General features: G+C 39.4%; 1 protein-coding gene across 7 annotated transcripts in view; it reads left to right on the forward strand.

Moving 5' to 3' along the window:
- The window catches only part of frmd4ba (FERM domain containing 4Ba), a 79,017-nt gene that overhangs the window by 43,834 nt on the left and 22,072 nt on the right, over positions 1-13,111 (forward strand). For all 7 annotated transcript variants that reach the window (XR_008144404.1, XM_035777298.2, XM_052526641.1 and 4 more), the window contains exons 6-7: positions 799-855; positions 1,285-1,307. Coding sequence is in view for 6 of the 7 variants with exons in the window: in XM_035777298.2 (XP_035633191.1) it covers positions 799-855; positions 1,285-1,307 (80 nt within the window). In the remaining variant the exon portion in view is untranslated. The remainder of the gene's footprint in view (positions 1-798; positions 856-1,284; positions 1,308-13,111) is intronic.

A 13,111-nucleotide genomic window follows, 5' to 3' on the forward strand; every position in this document is an offset into this window, starting at 1 on the left:
TATTTTGAACTTATTTTGCTATTGCGTTGGTGTCTATGGGAGACACACCCAGTTAGGTAGACAGGAACTAACTATTTTTTTAAATGGCAAATGACTTGAGTGAATTATCTTCATTTATCCACCATCTTAGATATAATGCTGACAATTTGCCAGGGGTGCATTCATTGTGCTAATTCTGTTGAAAAACGGGGATGTACCTACCTGAATTTATCCAATATATACTCTTGTTTTGCTCTGTTTGTTTCCGTTTGGACCCCTGGGATGTTTCTTAAACGGAAGCAAACAGAGCAAAGTGAGAGATTCTGTTGGACAAATTCAGGTAGGTATCTCCTCGTTTCGTCCCGTTTGCTTCCGTTTAGGAAATGTTTTGAGACGGAATTGGCGTAATGAATACGCTCCAGGACCATACAGGCTCAGTGCCCACGCCGATTTTTTTTCAACACTGGAGGAGCGTGAACTTGCTCGTAGAATGTACCATTTTGATGATTAGGTGGTTAAATTTATCAATAACTGTGGTTATAGAGGCTTCGTGTAGCTATTGTATGTACTTTATTATGTAGTCTACGCAACAATATTTAGTTCCGAACGTCGATGAAGAATATTAATAACTTTTAAGATTCCGAATCAACCTTAAATACGTACAACCGTTTTTCATTGACATTGGTTCAGACGGTAACTGAGGCGTTGAGGTACATACTGGTGGGAATGATATTTATATTAAGTCAAGTGCTACTGTTCGAACGTGGTACCTTAGTTTTTTTTTACACTATAACACATTTTCTCATTTTTTAACGACAGGAGATCATCGAAGTTGAGAGTGAAAATGTTTTCAAATTAGCTGCATATGCTTTGCAGGTAAGTGCATTTTTGTAGCCTTGTGTGACTTGTAATTCATCAGCGATTTGAATATAAACTGAATCAACACTGTCATGCACGCTGTTAAAATAAGTTCATTTCAGGAATCGTCTTGTGAGTGATGTACAGCTTCAATATTGAAATCATTGTACTTCTTATAGTGTGCAATAAGATGTTTTGTTGTAAATACTATTCAAAGCTGAGTAAGCTTGAAAAGTGTTTACCGTAGTCCTAAATATCGTTGAAGACTTATTAATGATTTATTAACAAGCATTTCGCTACACTCGCATTAACATCTGCTAACCATGCGTATGTGACCAATACAATTTGATTTGATGACGTATTGATCATGTTTTTATAAGTCCTCCAGGCGAGTACTTGATGCATATTAATTATTCTAACTTGTAACGGTACTATTTTGTTTCCCAGGAGGCCAAAGGAGACTACACAAGGTAAGTCACTCATGTCAACACTAATAGATTATTATTATTATTAGATCAAAATGATCACTTATCTGCATACATATTTAGTTAAATATCATAAATTGCTTCAGCTTGCACCATTAAGTTACTCACTCTGTCACATTTGTCAGCCACAGTAGGCTACTTGCAAAAGGACATTCTAAAACATGTAGGCCTATGGAAGAGTAAAACTGGTATGCTACTGGGGCTAACTCAGTAAAGATGTTTTTGTGAAATTTTCAGGGTCATTCTGTGTCAATTCAGCAAGCCATGTCACCCACCATCTCAAATGATTCTGAAATGGTTTCTGTAGTTAGAAACCCATAAGATTAGTATTCCTGAAATATTATTTTGTTGAAATATAATTTGCTCTATGAGAAATTAAGCAAATTTATTTCACCCAAATTGGCCATTTTAATTCATAGGATTCTTATCATCTTCAATAAATATAGTACCTAATGTATAAAGTATCAGCTCTCTGTCTGATAAGTAGTATGGAGCTGCTGCTTGGTGTATTGCTTCTTCAACCTTTGTAATGTATTCCCTGTAAATCTGGTGACGGTTTTCTTCCCCTGTTCAAAGAAATGAGCCATTGAAGTCACTTACATTCTTTACCATAAATTAGTTTGAAAGTACCAAGTTCTGCACACTAGATGCCACTGTTCCTGCTACTGTCACCACATCCTTTGATCAATTTTGGTGGTATATTGTGTTTAATAAATAGGACACGTTTTCTTTGCAACTTTTGGTAGAAACCTGATAGCTTTTGCTCATGATGAAAATAAATAGTGTGGTCAAGCCAGTCCTCCATGAAAGCAATTCAGTTTGTTATTCTCTTAGCAACCTAATGCTTCAAACCAATTTTCCTTGAATAGTCCAATATTTCAACAAAATAATGTTTCAGGAATGCTAATCTTATTTGTTTCTAACTAGAGAAACGTTTTCAGAACAATCTGAAATGGGGGGTGTCGAAATCCTCTTTCTTCTGCTTTCTGAGGTGGAATGACCTTAAAAGCTTCTTCAGGGTCGGTGGGTCCCCAGCGGGACGTAGAGCTAATGTAGGCTAATGCGATTAGCATGAGGTTCCCAGAACATAGACATATCTGATATGGGCAGAAAGCTTAAATTCTTGTTAATCTAACTGCACTGTCCAATTTACAGTAGCTATTACAGTGAAATAATACCATGCTATTGTTTGAGGAGAGTGCACAGTTTTGTACATGAAAGTTAATAATAAACCAATTAGGCATATTTGGGCAGTCTTGGCACAACATTTTGAACAGAAATGCAATGGTTCGTTGGATCAGTCTAAAACTTTGCACATACGCTGCTGCCATCTAGTGGCCAAAATCTAAATTGCAGCTGGGATAGAATAATACATGATGGCCTTTCTCTTGCATTTCAAAGATGACGGTACAAAAAAAATATGTTTTTTTTCCTTCTTCTTTTTATTATCTTTTGCCAGATCTATTGTGTTATATTCTCCTACATTCTTTTCACATTTCCACAAACTTCAAAGTGTTTCCTTTAGAGCTCGACCAATTATGATTTTTCAACGCCGATACCGACTATTGGAGACCAAAAATAGCTGATACCGATTAATCGGACGATTTTTATATATATAATGACAATTACAACAATACTGAATGAACAATGAACACTTTTATTTGAACTTAATATAATACATGAATAAAATCTATTTAGTCTCAAATAAATAATGAAACATGCTCAATTTGGTTTAAGTAATGCAAAAACACAGTGTTGGAGAAGAAAGTAAATGTGAAATATGTGTCATATATCACAGCTAACGTTTAAGTTCCTTGCTCAGAACAAAGAACATATGAAAGCTGGTGATTCAATATTCCCAGTTTTTCAATATTCCCAGTTAAGAAGTTTTAGGTGGTAGTTAGGAATTATGACGTGTCGACTATTTCTCTCTATACCATTTGTATTTCATATACCTTTGACTATTTGATGTTCTTATTGGCACTTTAGTATTGTGTTGGAGAATAAAGTAAAAGTGCAATATGTGCCATGTAAAAAAGCTAACATTTAAGTTCCGTGCTCAGAACATGAGAACATATGAAAGCTGGTTGTTCCTTTTAACATGAGTCTTCAATATTCCCAGTTAAGAAGTTTTATGTTGAAGTTATTATAGGAATTATAGGACTATTTCTCTCTATACTATTTGTATTTCATATACCTTTGACTATTGGATGTTCTTATAGGCACTATAGTATTGCCAGCCTAATCTTGGGTGTTGATAGGCTTGAAGTCATAAACAGCGCTGTGCTTCAAGCATTGTGAAAAACTGCCAGCACAAAGTGCTGTTTGAATTAATGCTTATGAGCCTGCTGCTGCCTACCACTCAGTCAGACTGCTCTAGCAAATATCAAATCCTAGACTTAATTATAATATAACACACAGAAATACAAGCCATAGGTCATTAATATGGTCAAATCGGGAAACTGTCATTTCGAAAACAAAACGTTTATTTTTTCAGTGAAATACTGTACCGTTCCGTATTTCCTCGAATGGATGGCATCCATAAGTCTAAATATTGTTGTTACATTGCACAACCTTCAATGTTATGTCATAATTATGTAATATTCTGGCAAATTAATTATGGTCTTTGTTAGGAAGAAATGGTCTTCATACAGTTCACAATGAGCAAGGCGGCCCAAACTGCTACTTATACCCTGACTCTGCTTGCACTGAACGCAAGAGAAGTGACACAATTTCCCTAGTTAATATTGCCTGCTAACATGAATTTATTTTAACTAAATATGCAGGTTTAAAAAAATATACTTGTGTATTGATTTTAAGAAAGGCATTGGTGTTTATGGTTAGGTACGTTGGTACAACGACAGTGCTTTTTTCGCAAATGCGCTTGTTAAATCATCACCCGTTTGGCGGGTAGGCTGTGATTCGATGATGAATTAACAGGCACTGCATTGATTATATACAACGCAGGACAAGCTAGTTAAATAGTAATATCATCAAACCATGTGTAGTTAACTACATTGATTGTTTTTTCTAAGATAAGTTTAATGCTAGCTAGGAACTTACCTTGGCTCCTTGCTGCACTCGCGTAACAGGTGGTCAGTCTCCTCGTGGAGTGCAATGTATTTGGTGTACAAAAATGCAGATTAACGATTGTTATGAAAACTTGAAATCTGCCCTAATTAATCGGTCAAACTCTAGTTTCCTTTCAAATGATACCAAGAATATGCATATCCTTGCTTCAGGGCATGAGTTACAGGAAGTTAGATTTGGGTATGTCAATTTAGGGAAAATGGAAAAAAAGGGTCCGATCCGAAAGAGGTTGTTTTACCACTTTGGCTCGTTTTTAATTTTTTTATCTTAGTTTATCTTCTTTTTTTTTTATCTTAGTGGGTTCCTGAGTGGCGCAGTGGTCTAAGGCACTGCATCTTAGTGCAGTGCCTTAGGCGGCAGCGTAGCCTAGTGGTTAGAGCGTTGGACTAGTAACCGGAAGGTTGCGAGTTCAAACCCCCGAGCTGACAAGGTACAAATCTGTCGTTCTGCCCCTGAACAGGCAGTAACTGTCCACTGTTCCCAGGCCGTCATTGAAAATAAGAACAAATCTTCTTCTTCTTAACTGACTTGCCTGGTTAAATAAAGGTAAAAAAATACATTTAAAAAAAAGTATTTTACGTCCCTGGTTCGATCACACTCATCTATGATTGTGAGTCCCATAGGGCGGCACACAATTGTCCCAGTGTCGTCCAGGGTAGGTTGTCATTGTAAATAAGAATTTGTTCTTAACTGACTTGCCTAGTTAAATCAAGGTAAAAAAATAAATAAATGAGGGCCTTGATGTTTTTCTTTTGACATTGAGCTGAGCTGGAATCTGATATTCAAAATCAATGGTCTAAGACACTGCATAGCTGTGCAAGCTGTGTTGCTACAGATGCAGGTTCATTACTCGTGCTGGCCTCAACTGGGATACTCATGAGATGACTCTAGGTTTTTGGTTTCTCTCCCTCTAAAAACATAAATTCAACATTCTAAATAACATATTTATTTACAAATGAGTAACAATGTCTCACCCCATGTTCTAGAACAGAGGTTGGCAAACGTTTTGACTCGCGGGCCACAATGGGTTCTAAAATTTGACAGAGGGGCCGGGCCAGGAGCATTTGGAGGGAGTGTTTGGGCCGGATATACTAAAGCATTAAATGTAGTGTGTGCAAACCTCATAGCACAGTAAGAACACTACAACCCAATTTATTAACTGTCTTTCAAATGTGACAAATAGCCCTTATCAGTTAATAAATTTGTCTCAAGGAATATGCAAGATATGGCATTTACATACTATTTCGCAGATACTGGGAGGAGGAAATGTAAATAGATTAAAATAACATACGCACTGTTATTTATCAAGATTGCGTCTGTTTTTAATAAGTTTCAATCGAAGGTGCAAAGTTAAAGAAATCAACATTTATTGAAAAATGGAATCACTTTCAACATTCAAAACATATTATTACACAACGAAATACTCAAGCTCAATAATATCTACTTGTGTTAAACTCCGCAAAATCATGGATGGATTGTCCTGACCGCGCGCTCTACAAACTCGCCACGGACGCCCTCGCCTTCACGCGCAAACAGTACACGTGTATCGTTGCCAAGCACACAGACATAGGCTGTATTAAATATCCTACCTGCAGCTGAAAATTTAAATTTAAATTAAGAGCGATGTGCGGCGTGTTAATTAAGCTACTGTACCGCTGCTGTGCGTAAATGCGCATTGCTCTTAATTAAAAGACGCACTTCCAAACTTTCCATATGCATTTTTTCATAACACAGCAGAAAAACTCACCATTTCAGTGGGAACAGTGTTGTTGGTCTCCCTTTTTTGCCAGTGCATCAAAGTCTGGAGTTAGTTTTGTTGTGGCAATTCTCAGGACAGATCTGAGGTGTTGGTCAGTTAACTTGGATCTGTGATGGGCTTTGTTGATTTTCATGACGCTAAACGTCTGCTCACACACGTAGGTCGAGCCAAACAACACCAGCATCTTCTGCGCCGTCCTCCGGAGGTTTGGAAACGCGGTCTCGTTAAGTGAAGCGTAAAAGTCATTCAGTTTAAGAGACTTGAACTTCTCCTTTGAGACAGAGTCAGACTGAATATCGATCAGTTCCAATTGCAGCTCCTGCGGTGCTGATTCGGGGTCTTGTGACAGGGGACAGGACACCAGTTGAAGTGACTTGTCAATTTTTTCAAAATCACAGAACCGACGGCAAAATTCTCTGTGCAGATCGTCCAGTGATTTGCAGTATTTCTTCGCATTTCGGGCGGCCTCTTTCTGCACGGCTAGTGTGGGGAAATGTGCGAAAGATTTGTTTGACATTTGCCTGGAGAATAAAACCAGCTTGGATTTGAAGGCTCTCACATTTGTGTACATGTCGTGCGCAAACTGATCTTTCCCCTGTAGCTTCACGTTCAGCTCATTCATGTGTGAAAATATGTCCACAGCAAACGCAAAGTCACAAAGCCAGTTTGTGTCGCTCAGCTCGGGAATTCTTCGGATTTCCCCATTAAATTAAAAATGAGCGAATCTCGTCTTTGAGCTCCCAGACTCGTTGAAACACTTTCCCTAAACTTAACCAGCGGACGCGAGAGTGGTAAAGTAGGTCCTGGTGATCCGCATTAGTTTCTTCCAGGAACGTAATGAACTGACGATGATTAAGTCCCCTTGCTCGTATGAAGTTAACAAGTTTTACAACTGGATCCACAACGTGATTAAGCTGCAATACAGACTTACACAGAGACTCCTGATGAATGATGCAGTGAAGTAAAATAACATCCTGGTCAGGGTTTTCTTCTTTCACTTTATCCTGGATTCTTTTCAGCAGCCCGATGTTTTTTCCAGTTAAATTTGGTGATCCATCCGTGGTGACATTGGCAAGTTTACTCCAAGGTAGCTTCATTCTCTCGATGACAGCAGACACCTGTTCATATAAGTCCTCTCCTCGCGTTTTCCCTTTCAGTGATTCCATGCTCAAAAGCTCCTCCGTTATCTCAAAACTGTCGTTAATCCCTCGGATAAAAATTAGGAGCTGAGCAGTGTCTTTTATGTCGTTACTTTCATCCAGTGCTAGTGAATATAACTTAAAGGACTCCGCCTTTTTGTTTAACTCGCTGACTATATCTTCGTCAATCAGTTCCACGCGGCGAGTCACTGTCCTGCGTGCTAAACTGATTTTTTCAAACTTGGCATTGCTCTCCGGACACAAGAGACCTGCTGTCTCTACCATGCACTCTTTCAAAAACTCGCCTTCGGAGAAAGGCTTGCTAGCCTTTGCTAATTTGAATGCCAGCAAATAACTTGCCTTGGTACTTGACTCTTGAATTGCAGTTTGTCGGTGAAAAAAGTTCTGTTGACTCTGTAAATTAGCTGCCAACCTCTGAGCAGTAGCCGCCCGTTCTTGTGTTGACTGCTTGCTAGCATAGTTTGCATGCTTCGTGGCAAAGTGACGGCTGATATTGTACTCTTTGAAAACCGCAACAGCTTCTTGGCATATCAGACATACAGCCGTTGATCAGACTTCAGTGAAGAAGTATTTTGTTGTCCACTCCTTATTAAACACTCGGCATTCGCTGTCCACTTTCCTTCTCTTTGGTCCTCTCATTTTCACAGAAGGGCTTAATGGTGACGTGAAACGAAGTGAAAATTAAAGTGAAATAAAGAGAAATACGCGCCACTCCAACAACGGTCAATGTGTTTTGAGTGAGCCATCTATTGGGGAAACGTGGGCATTGCAGGGAAAGGGGAAAAAAGGAGGTTTTTACTATAATTTGGACAAGTTCGGCGGGCCCGATTAAAACGGGCCGTATGTGGCCCGCGGGCCGTAGTTTGCCCATGTCTGTTCTAGAATGTCCTTTTCCTCGTAAATTTTACGTTATCATCTCCAAAATATTGTTATTTTTTTTAAACAAAGCCATTATTATTAATTTAGAATGATATAAAAGCCCCTTGAATATTCTCACAGATATGATATTAACCCTGTTATTAGCAGGACAATATATATTGGTCATATTGGTCATGGCTCCCGAGTGAATCACAATGGGATTGCCTTGCAGTTCTCAGCTGTATCCACTGAAAGCACACAAGGTTCAAGGCACGGGATGCGCCGCAGAGCCGCACACAGAAGACAGACCCAGCCCTGACCTAGGAAAGGGTGGTGGACCCCCACCCCACCACACTGGGCAGCACAGAGCAACAATTACATTTACATTTAAGTCATTTAGCAGACGCTCTTATCCAGAGCGACTTACAAATTGGTGCATTCACCTTATGACATCCAGTGGAACAGCCACTTTACAATAGTGCATCTAAATCTTTTAAGGGGGGGGAAGGATTACTTTATCCTATCCTAGGTATTCCTTAAAGAGGTGGGGTTTCAGGTGTCTCCGGAAGGTGGTGATTGACTCGACAATAACAATGTTAGGGGAATTGCACTAATAATGGCGCTGACTTGGGAAACGTTCTTGCAGGTAGCTGGATAATAACTTGCCTAGATGGAGGATAGGGGGAGAATTCTATCGTCAAATGTATTTCTAAGTTAAGTATTATTATTATTATGTCTCACATCCAACCACGATTGGGAGTCCCATAGGGCGGCGCACAATTGGCCCAGCGTTTTTCTCCCTCTAAAAACAGAAATAAATGTTTTGGCCTTTACAAATATTATTTTGGCCTATATTCAGATTATAATCGCTGACTTTCATTTTTTTGAAAATGAAATAACCTCCAAAATATTGTTATATATTATCAAGTTGATGGCACAGTCATATAGCCAGAAGCATACCACCCTGCATACCACTGTTTGCTTGCTTCTGGAGCTAAGTAGGGTTGGTCCTGGTCAGTCCCTGGATGGGAGACCAGATGCTGCTGGAAGTGGTGTTGGAGGGCCAGTAGGAGGCACTCTTTCCTCTGGTCTAAAAAATATCCCAATGCCTGAGGGCAGTGATTGGGGACACTGCCCTGTGTAGGGTGCTGTCTTTCAGATGGGATGTTAAACGGGTGTCCTGACTCTCTGTGGTCATTAAAGATCCCATGGCATTTATTGTAAGAGTAGGGTTGTTAACCCTGGTGTCCTGGCTAAATTCCCAATCTGGCCATCAAACAGTCACCTAATAATACCAAATCTATATTTTCCTCATTCATTCCCCTCCTCTCCCCTGTAACTATTCCCCAGGTCATTGCTGCAAGTGAGAATGTGTTCTCAGTCAACTTACCTGGTAAAATAACGGATAAATTAATAGCCGGCACCTACATAAAGCTGAGTGACTCACTCATTCATGGCTATGGATCAAAATAAATAAGTACCAACATTCTTTCTGATGGTCTTTAATAAATACATGTTTTGGTTATCCTGACCTGGACACCATGTACAGTATTATAATAGCCCATTTATGAGCTATTATCAGAACAATATACCTTTACCAACACCTCTCTGTATTTTGATACCCATGGGGCTGCTTATGGTTTAATTTAGAATCCTCCAATCCTCTATATGTAATTATCGACAGAGAGTCACGTCATATTTTTCGATGTACTGTAGGCCCACCATAGGCAACATGAGTCTCACTAGTGTTGAGCAATGTGCTGGTAAATGTCGTGTAGGTCTTATTTAAAGAGCATATTGAATTTGGAAGCAATAGGATTTGAAGCAATAGCCTTCAACTATTTTAGCACCGTTTCGTGTCAAGCATGGGGACTGGTCTTGATAAATCAATGAGATTTTTGGGGGGACTGAATCTCCGTTTGGGTATTGGTTAGACTAAAATTATTGTGTAGAAATGTTATGCACTTAGTGTAACCTTAATTTAACTAGGCAAGTCAGTTAACAACACATTATTATTTACAAGGATAGCCTACTCCTTCCTCCCCATCAGGGAATTGAACCCCGGTCTCCCGCGTGCCCTTACGACATGGGGATTCTTTAGCTAAATAGTCCAGCACTGTAGCCTACTCCCGACTGTCACGTTGTACATCGCCATATTTTCCGTTCCATCCTAATGGTAACCCAGAGGGTTTTTAGTTTTTTTTGTTGAATAGAAACACCATAATATTAATCAAATTAATTAAGCCAAATTTCTCAATCAGTCACATATATTATATTCTTACAAAAAAGGCTTTAAATTCTCTATAACAGCCACTATTGAAGGCTATCAAATGCTTCTGAAAGATGCCCTCTGGTGGTCAAACTAGCACTAACTAGCATTAATGGTACCAGTGGTTGGCACTTAAATAACGGTGCCATAGAATTCTGCTGTGCTGCTGGACGCTGCAACTTTTTAAAGGACGAACCACTGTACATATCTGCTTTACCTGTGACTGTTTATATATTATAATGATGTATTACTCAACGATAACGGCATCTTTAGAACATACAACGTGATGTATCTAGATCCGGTTTTCCTGGTCAGTGTTTTATTGTTTTCAAGTCCATTCCTCAGTAGCCAAAAGCTATAGGCTCTATACTCTGGCAAATCTGACCTCAATTGCTTTCTGTTTGTCCTGGCTATTGAATTTCCTTTCCCCAATTAGATTGTTGTTGCCTGCACAAGATACCGATAACAATCATTCATCTACATATATATATACATTTGAAGTCAGAAGTTTACATACACTTAGGTTGGAGTCATTAACTTGCTTTTCAACCACTCCACAAATTTCATGTTAACAAACTGTAGTTTTGGCAAGTCGGTTAGGACATCTACTTTGTGCATGACACAAATAATTTTTCCGACAATTGTTTACAGACAGATTATTTCACTTATCATTCACTGTATCACAATTTCAGTGGGTCAGAAGTTTACATACACTAAGTTGACTGTGCCTTTAAGCAGCTTGGAAAATTTCAGAAAATGATGTCATGGCTTTAGAAGCTTCTGATAGGCTAGTTGACATCATTTGAGTCAATTGGAGGTGTACGTGTGGATGTATTTCGAGGCCTACCTTCAAACTCAAAGCGTCTTTACTTGACATCGTGGCAAAATCAAAAGAAATCAGCCAAGACCTCTGAAAAAAATTGTAGACCTTCACAAGTCTGGTTCATCCTTGGGAGCAATTTCCAAACACATGAAGGTACCACGTTCATCTGTACAAACAATAGTACGCAAGTATAAACACCATGGGACCATGCAGCCGTCATAACTCTCAGGAAGGAGACGGGTTCTGACTCCTAGAGATGAACATGCTTTGGTGAGAAAAGTGCAAATCAATCCCAGAACAACGGCAAAGGACCTTGTGAAGATGCTGGAGGAAACAGGTACAAAAGTATCTGTATCCACAGTAAAACAAGTCCTATATCAACACAATCTGAAAGGCCGCTCGGCAAGGAAGAAGCCACTGCTCCAAAACCGCCATGAAAAAAGCCAGACTACGGTTTGCAACTGCACATGGGGACAAAGATTGTACTTTTTGGAGAAATGTCCTCTGGTCTGATGAAACAAAAATAAAACTTTTTGGCCACAATGACCATCGTTATGTTTGGAGGAAAAAGGGGGAGATTTGCAAGCCGAAGAACACCACCCAACCGTGAAGCACGGGGGTGGCAGCATCATGTTGTGGGGGTGGTTTGCTGCAGGAGGGACTGGTGCACATCACAAAAAAATGGCATCATGAGGGAGGAAAATTATGTGGACACATTGAAGCTACATCTCAAGACATCAGTCAGGAAGTTAAAGCTTGGTTGCAAATGGGTCTTCCAAATGGACAATGACCCCAAGAATACTTCCAAATTTGTGGCAAAATGGCTTAAGGACAACAAAGTCATGGTATTGGAGTGGCCATCACAAAGCCCTGACCTAAGTTCTATAGACAATTTGTTGGCAGAACAGAGAAAGCTTGTGCGAGCAAGGAGGCCTACAAACCTGACTCAGTTACACCAGCTCTGTCAGGAGGACTGGGCCAAAATTCACTCAACTTATTGTGGGAAGCTTGTGAAAGGCTAGCTGAAACATTTGACTCAAGTTAAACAATTTAAAGGCAATGCTACTAAATACTAATTGAGTGTATGTAAACTTCTGACCCACTGGGAGTGTGATGAAAGAAATAAAAGCTGAAATAAATCATTCTCTCTGCTATTATTCTGACATTTCACATTCTTAAATAAAGTGGTGATCCTAACTGACCTAAGACAGGGCATTTTTGCTAGGATTAAATGTCAGGAATTGTGAAAAACTGAGTTTAAATGTATTTGGCTAAGGTATATGTAATCTTCCGACTTCAACTGTATCTATATATATATATATATATTTTTTTTTTTTACAAAGCCTAATGTGTTTTGGTGGAGAGATAAGGCACTGAAAGGCTTGACCTGGTGATAAGGTTTGTTATTTTAGTCATCAGGTGGAGAAGAGAGGGCTGAGGTAATCAGGAAATATTGTCCTGTCCGTCAGAGTGGACGAGCACTGAGCAGGTTGAACTTGTGGGGTGTTATCCCCAGCTTGGGTCTCCTAGAGACCGCTGGGCATCAGGCCTATCTGAACACAGAAGCATTGATCTGCTCTGTAAGGAAATGTATTGTGTGAATGCACACTGGGATATTTGATGCTTAAAATGCAGTTTGTTTCTACATCAAGGTCTTATCTTTGTACTCGCAAAACTCTAATTTCAGCAGCACCTGTTTTTTTATATCCCACTTCTTGGGCAAGCTTCAGTTCATTGTATAGTATTCAGGATGCCCAGTGGAGCCCTTCACTGCCTTGTGTTGTAGTATATTAAGGGTGCGTTTTCCGATTGTTTAGCCCTGAGGTGTCA

This window comes from Oncorhynchus keta, chromosome 10, assembly GCF_023373465.1.
Source record: "Oncorhynchus keta strain PuntledgeMale-10-30-2019 chromosome 10, Oket_V2, whole genome shotgun sequence".
Lineage (NCBI taxonomy): Eukaryota > Metazoa > Chordata > Actinopteri > Salmoniformes > Salmonidae > Oncorhynchus > Oncorhynchus keta.